We start from the raw sequence: 14,366 nt of genomic DNA, 5'->3' as shown, positions 1-14,366 counted from the left end.
ATTTACTACTCCCTTTGCTTTGGTCTGGAATCAATGATATGGGCTAGCTGCATTTTCTGAGAGCGCTCCAACTTGGACAGTGCTTTAAGAAAATACAGACATCAATAAATATGACTAAGGCAGAAGGATTAATAGGTTCAGTGACCAGAGATCAGAGCTGCATTATGTAAGTTTAGGTGATGAGACATTGAGAGCCACACTGATATATGAAGAATGCTCTCTGTGTTTGTTCAGTATAATATGTGTGTGTCGCAATACTTGATCACTCCAGGTGTCGCAAGTCACATTTTGCTTGTGCACCTTAAATTCTTGGTCCAGGCAGGCAATTCCCTCATACCACAAATAGTAAAAGTGGCTCTTATGCCAATAAATAAAGCTCTAAATGGGTAAAACAGCTGTCAGTCATGGTCCCCTGCCAGTTTATTGGAGGGCTTGTGGTTTCCTGCATTTCGTCATTCAATCTCATCCAGCCATAATCTTCAGATTCTGAACAACTTCCTGAGCACAAGAAAATTCCTTGGCCCCAAATCCTACTTTTCCACTGTCATATCATGGCATTAGACTTAAGGTTACCATCACATTATTACACAAATTCGATCATTCCTGTGAAATAGTAATACAAACGCAGTTTGCCAACATCTTTATGACCTTTTGACTCTGAGACTGCACTCTCTCAGTTTATATGGCAGATTGTATTTTGATTCATTTTTATTCCCCCATATTACATCCCACTAAAACTGAATAAGATCCGTCGGTGGCCTTAAAAGATTTTAGCATTGTTGATCTTCCAGTTATGCTAATTATTTGAATAAACATGTAGCAGTTGTAGATTATTCACAGATGGCCATTTTCAATCTTTCCCAGATGAACCATGTCCTGGAAACGTCCCAAAGTGTCTGTAAAAGCTGTGAGAAATCCAATGCAGGCACATCCATGGTCAGTGTTATTCTCAAAGCAACTGAGTCACTGAGGAAAAACTGAGACTCAGGTTGAAAACAGAAAGATTTCGGTATCTGTTTCATTTTCTGCTCTGGTGAAAGTCACTGAAGATACAGTTTCTTTCCCTCACAACTTGGACTCGACAAGTGTAATCACAATATTCGCAATAGTTCGGGGTATCGTACTTCAGTGTGCGCCATCTATCAACACCAACGCCATACCGAAAATCATACTAAATCATTTTGTTGGGAAAAACAAAGCAGACAGTCAAATCCAATGTGGAAAAGTCTTTAGTTGGCTGTGTTGATCTTGGCATGGCATGTTGTAATGACAACATTACCCTTCCTGCTAAAGGAAAGCTGGTCCCCGAGGGGTCAAGGTAGAAGGTTCATCCAAGATCAAAAGTTACACAGGCCAGATGCATTCCACCACACCAGGCTTTGTATCCTCCGCTCAGTGCAAACAGAAAACTGGATCATCATTTAAATCAATTAAATATATTATGGCAGGACGATAATTAGTCCTCCTCATCTGTAATAGCTAGCCAATTTCTTCCTCCGCACAGTTTCTTACACTGTAAAAAGAAAGTGTCCTGAAACCCAAAATATAGTGGCAACTGAAGGGAATTAAAACCCCAATGTTGCTGTCAACTCATTATGCTGAATGTGGTATTGACTCATCATAAAGTGTTTTAAAACATGATGTGAGGTTTCATCCCTCCAATAAATTAAGTGCTTGATAGCACCTTTAAGAGTTTAAAAACTCCCAAATTAAAATGGTAACAGTCTTTTGAAGGAAGTATGTGGTTTCTTGACGTCACAGTACTGGACACACTGTTTGATTGTGGTTTGTGCAGAAACACCGCAGCAATGAGCGCTGAGCACCAAAGATGGAGACAAAATTACCCAATGTCCCCAAGGCACATTAATGATTTTGACTGTAAAGAGGTTACGTTTTCGCGCCATTCCGTCTGTCTGTCTGTCAGCAGAATAACACCAAAAGTTATGAACGGATTTGCGTGAAACTTTGTGGAAAGGTTGCTCATGGGGCAAGGAAGAACTTTTCACACTGATTGTCCAAAGGGGGGTGTGGCAGGGGGCATGGTTTCTCAGAAAAAGGCATGGAACTTCCGAATGGATTCACGCAACACCATGAAACTTTGTGGAAAGGTTGGTGGTGAACTGCTGCCGAAGTCTGTGTGCACCATCTGAAACTGCTGCTCTACAACTGCTGCTCGTTTGAAAATGTGTCACATTTAAAAGTTGAAGTTTAATGCGCTTTCTTTGCCAAATATACAGTATAGAAAGAATTAACAAAAGTGTAATTTGGTCAATCCCACATGTGCAAATGGCGTATCTTGACATTTGCTGGCGTTGGCGGAGGTATGTGCTCTACTTGTGCCATCTTTCTAGTTTGTTGTTTTTATTTGAAATATTTAGCCCAGATGCCTCAGATTATGGAAGAGACATTACCTTGATAATGTATCCTCCTCTTCCTCATTTTGTTCTAAGTTCCCTCCACAGAATTGGCCTTGCCACAGATAGTCTTGTGGACCCCTGACTGAACCCCTGACCTCTCAAGCTCAGAGCAGATACCCTAAGATCAAGGTCTCTACGATGAAATATGTGATAGATGGATTTGTCATTGTAAGTACCTTTATGTAAAGTGAGCCTCTCAGGTGACCAAAGAGAAATACATAGTTAACTTGAAGTTAAACATTTGCCATACAGCCTTTCCTACAAGAGATGGAGCAGTTTGTCCTCCTGGAATAGTTTAGTTTTAAATAGAATGGTGGAGATGGATGGGAAAGAAATGAGAGGATAGCATTAGCATTCAAACTAGCGTAGGTGGAGTACATACAGTTGGGGTGTACATTAACCAACCACAGCACCTTGCATACCTTTTGGCCATTCATATCAAAATCCTAGAGTAAGCAATAAACAGAGTAAACAAATCTTACAAATTTACAAGATAGATTCAGTCCAGTTAAAAAGCCCTAGTTTGATTGTTTTGATGTTAAGTAATGGGATTTTCCATCAGTACAAATCCACCCAGACTCCGTTTTCATCATGAAAGCTCTACTGAATTATGTTTATGAATTCATGTTGTGTAGAGCCACTCTCCTCTAATAGTGCAATTGTTCAAGGATCAGTGGTTGTCATAGCCTTTTTTCAAATGATTAATAACTGGTCAAAGAAAGTTTGGCTTACAAATCATTTCTTCTGAGATTTTTTTTTTTTTTTCATAATTTTGTTTTTTTTTCATAAATAATAATGAAGAAACCATGTAGATCAAAAAACACATTCAAGGCATGTCTGTTTATGAGTTTGTTTTGTAATGTTCTGTTTGCATTTGTTTGTGGCCTCAGTGTGTGTGTGTGTGTGCGTGTGTGTATGTGTGTGTGTGTGTATTCCTCTTGCATCTGTTTAGTGGTTGCTTCTGGCAGGTGAAATTCATCAAGGGAGCGCTGTCATCCATCCATCCAGACAAAGAGCTCTCATGAATCCAGTTTTCCCCATCCATTTCTCTTTTCATTCCCACATTTTCATTGTTGTGTACCGCTTAGATCAGACAATGTCACACAATAATCAAATGCATGCACAGAGAGAAAGCGGCGGGTATGGAGCTTGACCACAAATCCACTCTCAGATGCGTCTGGAAAGCCACAAGCCAGCTGAAGCCCAAAGTCGAGCAGCGATTGAATCCCCAGCTGCCGGTGTAAAAGAGGCTGCGGCTCTCCGGGCCAAAACGCCACTCCGTGAATTAGAATGCGCACTCACACAGACGACAAAGCAAAAAAAAAAAACTTAAAATCAGTTTCAATTACATCAGCAGAACATTTTCTCAGTGAAGTATGCAGTTACAGAGAGATTACGTGGTCAAAGAATTGCAAAAAAAAAAAAAAAAAGACATAAAATGATTTAGATTTTTCGGATTTATTTACTTCGGAAATCCAGTTTTGCCATTATAAAGCGTGTAAACTTTTTAAGAGGGAGCAAGACGCAAAACGAGAGGATAAACAGAGAGATGTTTACCAGTTACAGTATGTTATAATGTAAAACATAATTAGAGACATGAGGGTTTAAGATGGCTACACTCTTGATACCCTTTTAATATAAATTATTGAAATCCACAGTTCATTGTACACACACCGATAGTTACGCATTGTACACATTGTTATGCATAGAACTAGAGTTACAATCCGTAACTATCGTTCTATTTCACACAGGCGGAGCCCTCTAACGGGGCTCTATTGACTCGTTAGAGGGCGAAGCCTGTGTGAAATAGAACATTACATTTTTGTATTCAATGCTCAATAAAATACAGTAGAATTTGATCAAAGCAAATCCTCAACAGTGCAAAATCGAAGCCGTTTTAATCAATGCGGAGCGTCTCTGGAATGTTCACCAAGTCTGATTTTTATCCCGCTGTTGGGAGGCTTTGCTCACAACAATGTTCATCATCCTTCCTCAGCAGGAAAGCCGATTCCTGAGAAGTAAGGAAGAGGAGGAGGAGGAGGGAGGTGGGAGGTCATAGGTGAGGATGCTGGGAGCTCTGGTCGCTGTCGTGGCTGTCCTCGTCGTTCGCCGGCGAGCCGGCAGAGCGCTGCAGTCCCGCCATGCCCGAAAACTCGGACGGCAGTAGCGTCCCCTTTTTCACGTTCGTCAGTTCTTTCTCCCGCGCCACCGCCCCCTGCTGGCCACCCTTCACCCGCTTCCACTTCATCCTCCTGTTCTGGAACCACACCTTCACCTGAGGGGAGATGTAAGGCAACGGTCAGACATGATGGTTATGTTTTTCTTTGTTCCCCATCTTCTACAATGCAGTTAATTCAGATGAAAGTACACTAGTATTTTGCTGTGGATTCGACTGGCTCTCCAGCATCAGAGCAAAGACTCTCAGCTGGGTGAGACAGTACACAAGGGACAAAATTAGAAAAGGGTTTGTAATTAAAGTCTGTGTTGCTTTGATCTGTGCATAAAGCTCCGCTGATAACAGGAAGGTAAACCACAGCCAGTTGCATGACAACTCAACTAAGATTAGACTTGAGCGAGGCTAGCAGCGCAGGCTAAGTTACAGTCAACATAATGTATGAATACAAATCAAATCCAAGCTTCTAGCCTTACAGCCCCTCTAATTCTGCCAAAGTAAAGACGGAGTGGGAGAGGCGAGGTAAGCTGATGCCATTGTGAACGCGTCCGTCAGGGAAATATCTCGGCATCAAGAAGCCCCGCATCCTGAATTTGTTCGTGTGAACTCTTCGCTATCAGTGTGCCTGAGTGATTTACAGGCTCGGTGAAACAGATTTCCTCTACTTTCCTGTTCAAATCAACTCCCAGTGACACCTCAGCTCTTCCTGAATACAGCATGAAATCATTACCATTCAGAGTGTTGCAGCCTCACACTGAGGTACTATGGGCATGGTGGTAGCCTGAATGCAACATGCCCTCACTTCAGCAGCAAGGTTGAAACAACAGATTCCAGTTTACATAGGAAAAGTGTGCAGGTATGAGAGCAAATGAGGAGAATTATTGATCAATGTGAAATACAGAAAGACATTTCTCAACTGAATCCCTGATTTTTTTTCTTTGCCTAAATGTTTTTTCCACAATATTTAGAATATGTGAGCTCAGTCCAGACTTTCTTAAAGGGGAAGGGCTCCATTTTTTCTTCAGTAAAACGCAACTGTGCTTCTAAAAACACAGCGAGTAATAATACAATAATGCAGCCTACGCCCACGCATAGAGACAGGAGTGTGCTGGACGTCTTGGGTGGTTTTTTGCCCTTTGGGTGTGAGTATAACGGTGCGAGCCACTGATTAGACGGCTGGCGTGGCGTCGGGGTTAGTATCAGAGCGTCTTATTTCCACATGGCCAGGTATGTGCTGATGCATGAGTCACAGCGGCCTGCTGGCTCGCCCCGCTGCCTCCTTTCCCTGACTCGACATACTTGTTTAGTATTTGCGTCTCCCACAGTGATGATTAAGCTGCTGCCTAAAACGGGCCCATCCCGTCTGGACCAATGAGCTCGCCCCGCTGTCTCCCCCAGGTCCGTCCCTTTCCATCCCCCACTGCCTCTTACCCTCTCGCCGTTCATTCCCTGTAGATCCACCACCATCCCCTCCCACTTGCCCATACACCCATTAACACACACACACACTCACACACGCTACCCACATCTCCTAAGCCCCTCCTGTCCATCCCTGGGGCAACTTGCCTTCTCACACTGCCCTTATCCCGTAGGATTTATTTTAAGTAGGCTGCATAGTGGCCTGCCACTCAAACACTGGGAGTTAAGTTTACAGAGTAAACACTCGTATGTGCGGCTCTTTTTCTCTTAAACGGCTTAGTGCTAACCACTTCGTATGACTAAAACAGCCATATATGCTGTTACATACGTACACATTGATTTAAAGGGGCATTAAGTAATCCATGACGATCCAGGTTATGTTGACCTCTGTTGTTGAGCAGTAGGAATTACAACAACATCAACAACATCAACATCATAAATAATAAACACATTTTCCCAATAGAGGAGTAAGCTAGCTAATTAGAGCAGAGATCCAACAGAAACGTAAATATCACCATGCTAAATACTGTAATGATATTACTGCTTTGTTGATTGCTCTTTAAGCGTGAGAACGCAATGTCTTGTGACACCAGTCACCATTGTTGAGCAGTAGAAAATGCCAGAAGGTGTGTGTATGTGTGTGTGTGTGTGTGTGTGTGTGTGTGTGTGTGTGCGTCTTGAAACTCCAAGGGGTGTGGAGTTGGGGAGTTTTTGTTCCAAAACAGAGTACAGACCAGAAACTGAGTGTTGAAAGCCAGAAATCTCAGCACCTGGCAAAGTGAGTCATTGGTATTGAACAACCTTATCAACCCACCACAGTTATATTATGGTCATTTTGTGATATGAGGCAAGAAAAGTCTACTTATTGCACCTTTAAAGTAATAATCCACAACACTTTCATTTAAATAAATGTCTGTTTTGTTACTCTCTATGGCTGATTGATATAACCCAATAGTGATTCAACCTATATCCAGTTCATGAATGCTTTTCCATTTGCTGTTCTAAACACCCGGAGTCTGGTAGCTCCGCACAGTAAGTTTTACATTTCCAGTTTGTTTGAATAACTAGAAGAAGAACTGGGTAGTTAGTATGAGCAGTGATAGCCACCATAACAGACAAAGAAAAGAGAAACTCAAACTGCATCAACAGAAAATCCAAGGAAACAGACGTCACAGTACTGGACACACTGTTTGATTGACAGGTGATCTCTGGGAAGAGCAGTGCAGAAACCACAGCAATGAGCGCTGAGCAACAAAGATGGAGACTAAATTAAAAAAACACCACAGCAATGAGGCTTAGCACCAAAGTTGCAGACAAAATTGAAAAAAAAAAATGCGATTACCACTTTAAAGGTTTGGTAATGAACAGGATATATAACCCTACAGCTACATTATCCATGCCCTTGAAGGGAAAACCAAATACGGTCACGACTAAAGCTGTACAGTAGTAAACAGCGGGAGGCAGAAGCTGTAAGACAATAGTAAAGATGTTAAAGTGCCTGAGGATCCAGGATCAACCCCCACAAACACAGATTTATTGGACGAGTATTGGGAACATTTGGGGAGAGGCGGCCAATGTGAGGGGGAGTGGTGAGGGACCGGGCCCCAGGCAGGAAGACCGAAATCCTGGGTGGGTTGGCCTGGCCGTCGCCCGAGCCAAGACGCTCCGATCGGGTCGAGCCAACAGATCTCCGAGAGCAACTGTGGGTGTGCTGAGTTTGCGGGGTTGTTCTTGGACAAGAGTGCAGCTACAAATGGTTTGACTCTCCTCAACCCTATGCACAGACAAATACGGGACAATTTAAAGCTGCACGAGGCAAGATTATGTCAAATTACACCTGTCTTATCAGCCGAAATCACAAAGTGGGGCTGCAACGGAGAAAGAGCGTCTCATCCCCACTAATTGAGACAGATTCACACCCATATTATATTGCCCATATTAAATTCTGAGATCTTGTTAGATCTTTTGCCTCTCTTGTCCCTTTGGTATCCATTGATTATAAAGCATCACAGATCAGCATGAGGTGTAGTTTACTGACATCACCTTACAGGATTTCTGGGTAATGAAGTCCTCAAAATTCAGTCACCTCTCGCTGCTATTTGTTGCCACCAACATTCTAAGTTGCCTAGTGCAGCTTTAATTGCTTGGATACAATTGGGTTGACTATATAATAGCGGAGTAATTACCATCAGATATATAACACTGATTACAGAATGTGATACAGTGTTCAGGATCATGATTTAGCCATAAATCGAGCATTAATACTCAAAAAGTTTGCACTACAAGCAACAAGTATACACCGAATTTATTCTACTTTGCAGATATACCTCAAAGCCGTCATCTTCACACTTAGTCTAACTGTTTCCAAACACTTTTAACCCTGAAAGCGAGCGGCGGGCAGGGTGTGCTGGTGTCCACACACAACTGTTTCTTTGTGAGGATCAAGAGAAACATCTGGACTCTGACACGTACCATCAGAAAGTCACTTCACAGACACCGAGAGAACCGGCGGCGCTGATGTTTCAAAGAGTCTCGGCAGTTTGGAATCGATTAGCCTCAGAGCATTAGTGTGACATGTCGGACCGTTTGCTAATGTCAAAACACTGAGGGCTTTTTTCAACGGCGAAGCCCCGGACGGGTTTTTAATGGGAGCCATATATTGACCGACTGCCGTCATCCGCGGTGATGCGAGCCCAAGTCATTACAGCTGTAGGATTCTCTTAGTGAATGTGGATGTGAGCAATTATTACTGTATTAAGCGGGCAGCAGTGCTCCCTTTAGAGCTTTTAAAAACACATCAAAAGACAAAGGCAGCTTCAAAAAGCTTTCATGCATGCTGGCCTAGGGCAGTGACCCAAAATCTGAGAATATTTTTATTGTTAGATATGATTTTGTCCAGAATTCCATGACTATCTGTATTGTAGGTGGAGAGATAACAGTGAAACTATGATCAAAACAGTCATTCTTCTACATTCTCTAATTGTGTTCACTTCTTGAAAATGATATAATGCTGAAGTTCAACAATTCATCAATTTGCTAGGGACCCCCTGGAACCCCCTCAAGGACCCCCGGTGGTCCCCGGACCCCACGTTGAGAACCGCTGGCCTAGGGGTTACAGAGACCGGCCTGTAATAAAAAAGTTGCAGGTTTGATTCCCATAGTAGCCATGGTCCTGCAGGTGATTTATTAACTCTTCACTGGAGGATTCTATTGGATCTCTGCTCTAATTAGCCAGCTTACTGTTGTACTCTGTTGTGAAATTGACTTTATTATATATTATTTATTATATTTATAATATTGTTGGACTTCCTTGGTCACTGATAGAAGTCAATAAAAGTCAGAGATTACTTAATGCCCCTTTAAATGTAATTAATCACATTCATTGGAGAACATACCTGATAGGTTTGATATCTATTTAATCGTGGTTCTCCTGTTTCTCTGATTCACAATAATTGACAGTCATCCAGCAGGTAACGTACTTGTCGCTCTGTAAGGTCGAGGTTGACCGCTATCTCGTAGCGCCTCAGCCGGGTCAGATAGTTGTGGTGTGCGAACTCGGACTCCAGTTCCCGGATCTGCTCCTTGGTGAAGGCTGTGCGCTCCTTCCTGGGCTTGCTGTTCATGTCTGACTTATAGCTCCCGTCTTGGGACTCTGAAATGAAAAACAGAACATTTTCCAGCCACAGTTTGAGTCTCAGAAAAAAAGGAAGGCGAGAGAAAAAAAAAAGGGTTGAAAAAATCGGGGGGTGTTTGATAAACTGCAGGGGCCCATCTGAAAGCAAAATAGAATGAAAGCAAAACAATTAGGAGTGCCAATCAGATTTTTATTATGGGATGTTGGTGGGGAGTTTGTTCCCAGAACTGGACTATAAACTGGAACGGCTCCATTCAATATATATTTTACACACAATGAAAACTGAGATTATTTAGCCACACTGGTCAGATACTACAACTGAGAATTTCATATTGTTTAGAATGAGTGCTCTCATGGGGCAAATTTGCATGACTTAAGCTCAACTGTTTAAAACGACTGAATCGGTTTTAAAGTTGATCTTATTTTCTCTTCAAGCTGAATTTTGCCTCTGTTCTTCTTTTACCACCTACAATTCAGACCAAAACTTTGAAGCCTCTTCCAAGGAAAATGTGAAATGTGCATCATCACACTGCATCTTTACAGTGACTCAGAGTAAGAAGAATAAGAGTAACAGGAAAAACTATTTGCTGTGTCCTCCAAGTTATCTGGAATAGGACTTCAGGCCAAACTATTTTTTTTATTCCAATTCTATAGACACTAATCTTTCCCCAGATTGTTCGTGCTTTAAGGCTGAAATCACATTTTCCCCTACAAGCCTATTTCAAGAATCTTTTTTTAAGGTATTTGTGGTCAGCGCGCATTTTGAAAATAATACCTCATCGCGAGAAAAGCTTGAATAATAATTTCAACACCGGTCCACGGCGCATAAATCCGGCTGACATTTCATTAGTTGAGTAAATGTGGGATGTGCTGACAAATCGCTGTGTGCCAGGAAAGAGACACTGTGCCACGGGCAATTCACTATTACATGAAGACACCGGCCAGATCCGGGTTTTATGGATCATATGGTCCTGTTGTCAAGTTATGAGTTATAATAATGACCCAAAAGCGTTCAACCTTTACTTTAATTTACAGTGGATTTCTCTTTTCATTCACTTTTCTAATGTTTTAGTCTGTTTTAAACATCAAAAGTCGTGACTCGGCCTTATCATACGCTACTAAATATGCTACTAGTTTCTCAGCTTCTTCATTCACACAGTTGCTGCTCTACTGTATATTCAAGCGGCCAATGTATATTTCATCATCACCGGATCCCCCTTTTTTTTTTAAAGTCCAGAAAAAAATCTATAATAAAAACGTTGCGGCTTCTGTAAGTGCCGATGAAGTTGGAGTTAGGAAATTGGATTGGGGTTTAGGCCGTTGGCAGCTTTTAGCGTATCCTTTTTTGAAGTGTTCAATCTGTCAGTCAAAGCTCTCTCTCTCTCCCTCTCTCTCTCTCTCCTGGCGACTTGGGGGGAATCGGAAAGTTCCCGACTTGGCGCCCGCGCCGAAGCGGTGGCGAGTCTGAACGATGCAGAACCTTTTGGATAGAGAGAATCGTGCTTGACCTTTAACCGTTTGCGTGAAGAGTGTGTTGTGTTGTGCAGATATAGACCTTTAACTCTCAGGGAAGTCGACCTTTATACCTTTTATATATATATATATATATTTTTTTTTTTTTTTTTTTTTTTTTTTTTACTGCTGTTTCACCAGTGAGTCCCAAACCTCAGTACATATCCTTTTGTTTTGTTCCAGTTACAGAGCAACATGAAACACTGTAACTCCAGTTTCTGCTCATCCAGTTCAGACAGAACAAAGCAAAACGGTCAGTGTTCATTTAACTCTGAGCGTAAAAATCAACAGTGTTTCCATCAGTCCACACCATCAGAGTTCATTTAACACTTTAGTTTATCAGCTCTATGACTGGACAAACAACTCTCCAGTCAACACTGTCAACTCCAAATAATTAATAATCAACACTTATTTCCATTGATGTTCTGTACCTATATGTGTGCTGTGTTATTATTTTTCTGTCTGAAAGAAAAGAGCTGGTTTTGAGTGCAGCAGTGCCCAATAAGGCTCCTGTATGCTGTTAATGCCTTCTGGGAAAATGTCACTTCAAATTACACCTTTATCAACTGAACATTGATTTGGCCCTATTATGTCTTTTCTCTTTATTATAAATGATTACAGAGATAAATCAATATCCTGATCATCATCTAACCCTAAATTTGAAGAGCTGAAAATGGATTCAGCTTTCAAAATATCACAACATTGACATAGATGCTAAAACAATCAACAATCAAACATGAAGAAATTGTCAAAGATAGTAAGAAGACTATGGTAATGTCTAAAAGCCTTGTATTTATTTGTTTATTTATTTTTTTATCTTTTTTGTTTTGTTTTGTGTTTTTTTTTTTAATTTTGCAATGATGTCCCTTATGTCAAGCACAGCTGATGTTTACAATGGAAGGGAATTAGTCAGATTTAGTTCTGCCTTCAAAAGTCTTGATAAAAACTAATATATTGAATTTTGTTATGACTTTAGTAATACTGTAGAAACACTCAGTAATTTCTTATCCAGCACACAATTGTTTTAAATTTTTCAACTAAGGCTGTTGCAACTTTTCTTCTGCAGCTTTTAAAAAGTTTTTAAACTTTTAAACTTTATCATCAGTATCACCATAAACAGTTTCAAAAAGATCAGAACAATACTTGTCTGAATGTGGCATATGACCGTTGTTTGGGTTGTTTTGACTGCAGCTGCTGTCGAAGTCGGTGCTGTGGTGCTGTAAAACCCCACTGAGGTCGGAAACACTCGACAACGTTTATTGAACTCAACGGCAAAAAGCTCCGGCAAAAACCTTCCAAGCATTTAAAGTGGAATAGTGTGGAATTATCTGTGTGTTTCTCTAAGTATATATAGGACGGGCTAATTGGCACGAAATCTGGTTGAGGTGGACACTGTGGAAAGATGAATAGCTTCACAGGGCAGAGAAAATGAAGTTGACAGCACTGTAGAAAAAAACCTACACTGTTGAGGCTTAAAGCTTCAAAGCAAAGCTGCTGGACTCTTTACGCAAATTTTTAGTGACAATTATTTGGAGTTGACAGTGTTGATTGGAGATTTGTTTGTCCAGTCATAGAGCTGATCTGGCTCTGGAGCAGCTGTTCAAAAAAGCGTTAAATAAAACTATCTAAAGTGTTACATGAAGTCTGATGGTGTGGACTGAAGGAAACAGTGGCGTAGCGTTGATTTTTACACTCTTAGACTTAACGCTGACGATAGGAGCGTCCCATAAGTCCTCGTCTTACCTGAGCTGTCACTCTTGCCCTTACTGTTCCTCCTGTCCGGCTCGTCCGGGGAGAGCGCATGCCGGCCGTACTCCCCGGCCACGCAGGACGTCCCGGCCGGGTCACCGCCGCCCAGCCCAAGGCTGGGCCCCCCCGAGCACAGTTCCGGCGCCGCGGCCTCGGCGTGCGGCAGGCATAGGCCGTGCCGGACGTTGGCCGAGGGCAGCGGCGGCGGGACAGGCCAGCCGGGCGGGTGCTGCGGGTGGAGCGGGTGGTGCTGCTGCTGCTGCTGCTGATGAACCGGGTGGCCTCGGTATGCCCCGTCCTCACCGGGGTAGCCGCAGGGCGGCGAGGCACCCGCTAGGTCCGGGTAGGAGACGTGGTCGCTGCGGCCGTGCAGGGTCAGCGGCGACTGGGTGAAGGCAGGGTGCAGGCCCTGCGGCGGGGCATGAGGGCTGCGCAGGCAGCCGAACAGAGAGTGATCCATCGCCCTCCGAACCCCCCTCGCCCCCCCGAGCGCGCTGAATTCAACCCAAGCTCCCCAAACAAGCACCAGAGCGAGTGAAGAGAAGGAGCGGAGGATGTGGGCAGCCCGAGTACCGGCTCTCCTCTCGGTTCAGACCTCGGGACCCCCCTTATTTCCCAGAGAGAGAGGCTGAAGGAGTAGGAGAGATGGCAGCGTTGAAAGGAAGGGCCTCCGGTAATCCCGAGCATGCAGACGGTTGCCAGGCGGACGGCGGGGTAAACAGTGAGAGGCTGAGGAGGATCTCGGATGACAGCGGGAGAGAGAGCCAGGACCAGTGTGGAGGGAGAAGGAGCTTCCAGGGAAGTTGTGTTGGAGAGGGAGGGAGGGAGGGAGGGAGGGAGGGAGGGAGGAGGCAGAGGGGGGATGTTATATATAGGGCGTAACCTGAGAGGTAGGCTGGGTCACTGGCTCACTGCTACTGACCACATGCATGCGATCGTCCTCCAAAATGCAACGCACAATAAATCTGAACCATTCCTATAGCCTTGCCTCAGAAAAAGTGGGCAATTTATTTTGGACCTGAGCTATTCGACCCCCGCTGGAACTTTTCTAAGAACTGTGTTGCGTCAGCTGTCGACTTTTGGATATGGAGACTCTGAGGAACTGTCTCGTCATGTTCTCTTTATGCTGCTCACGCCTGAGTAACAATACGATATGATGTACCCTGAAATGGTTGCATGAAGTAGACTGAAGCCGATATTTCGTGCCGACATTGACTATCTTAAAAATTTGCCGTTTTCATGACAAAAGATTCTAAGGATTCCGTGTTTTCCCCCAGAATTGTATTCTTGTCAGGGTGGAAAAGCCTCTGAAACAGCATTTAGACCATCATGGGACACTAAAACTCTCGGATAATAATTAAACATTGATGAATACTTGTGTGGAATCTGATCTAAATGTCTCATTAGAATCAATTCAGGCAAAGGGCTTCCCATACTGGAGTATTGAGTGATTCTACAGTAG

General features: G+C 43.1%; 1 protein-coding gene across 1 annotated transcript; it reads right to left on the bottom strand.

The window, feature by feature from the left end:
* Positions 1–4,398: 4,398 nt before the first annotated feature.
* Positions 4,399–13,364, bottom strand: meox2b (mesenchyme homeobox 2b). Its single transcript, XM_071919180.1, has 3 exons — positions 12,899–13,364; positions 9,489–9,661; positions 4,399–4,692 (listed from the first exon to the last, which is right to left on the bottom strand). Exons 1-3 carry the CDS (start codon positions 13,362–13,364, stop codon positions 4,471–4,473), a joined length of 861 nt encoding a protein of 286 aa, XP_071775281.1. The 3' UTR covers positions 4,399–4,470.
* Positions 13,365–14,366: the final 1,002 nt, after the last annotated feature.

The sequence above is a fragment of the Centroberyx gerrardi genome, chromosome 19, assembly GCF_048128805.1.
Source record: "Centroberyx gerrardi isolate f3 chromosome 19, fCenGer3.hap1.cur.20231027, whole genome shotgun sequence".
Classification (NCBI taxonomy): Eukaryota; Metazoa; Chordata; class Actinopteri; order Beryciformes; family Berycidae; genus Centroberyx; species Centroberyx gerrardi.
The sequence above is the reverse complement of the archived record's forward strand: the minus strand, read 5'-3'. Positions and strand labels throughout refer to the sequence as shown.

What these genes read in the sequence shown, in the direction of transcription:
- meox2b (XM_071919180.1), bottom strand. Translation starts at nt 13,364, where the DNA reads ATGGATCACTCTCTGTTCGGCTGCCTGCGCAGCCCTCATGCCCCGCCG. An exon ending in GGGCAAGAGTGACAGCTCAG is followed by an intron (nt 9,662 to 12,898) that starts GTAAGACGAGGA and finishes TTTTCATTTCAG; the next exon opens with AGTCCCAAGACGGGAGCTAT. An exon ending in TCGACCTTACAGAGCGACAA is followed by an intron (nt 4,693 to 9,488) that starts GTACGTTACCTG and finishes ATCTCCCCTCAG; the next exon opens with GTGAAGGTGTGGTTCCAGAA.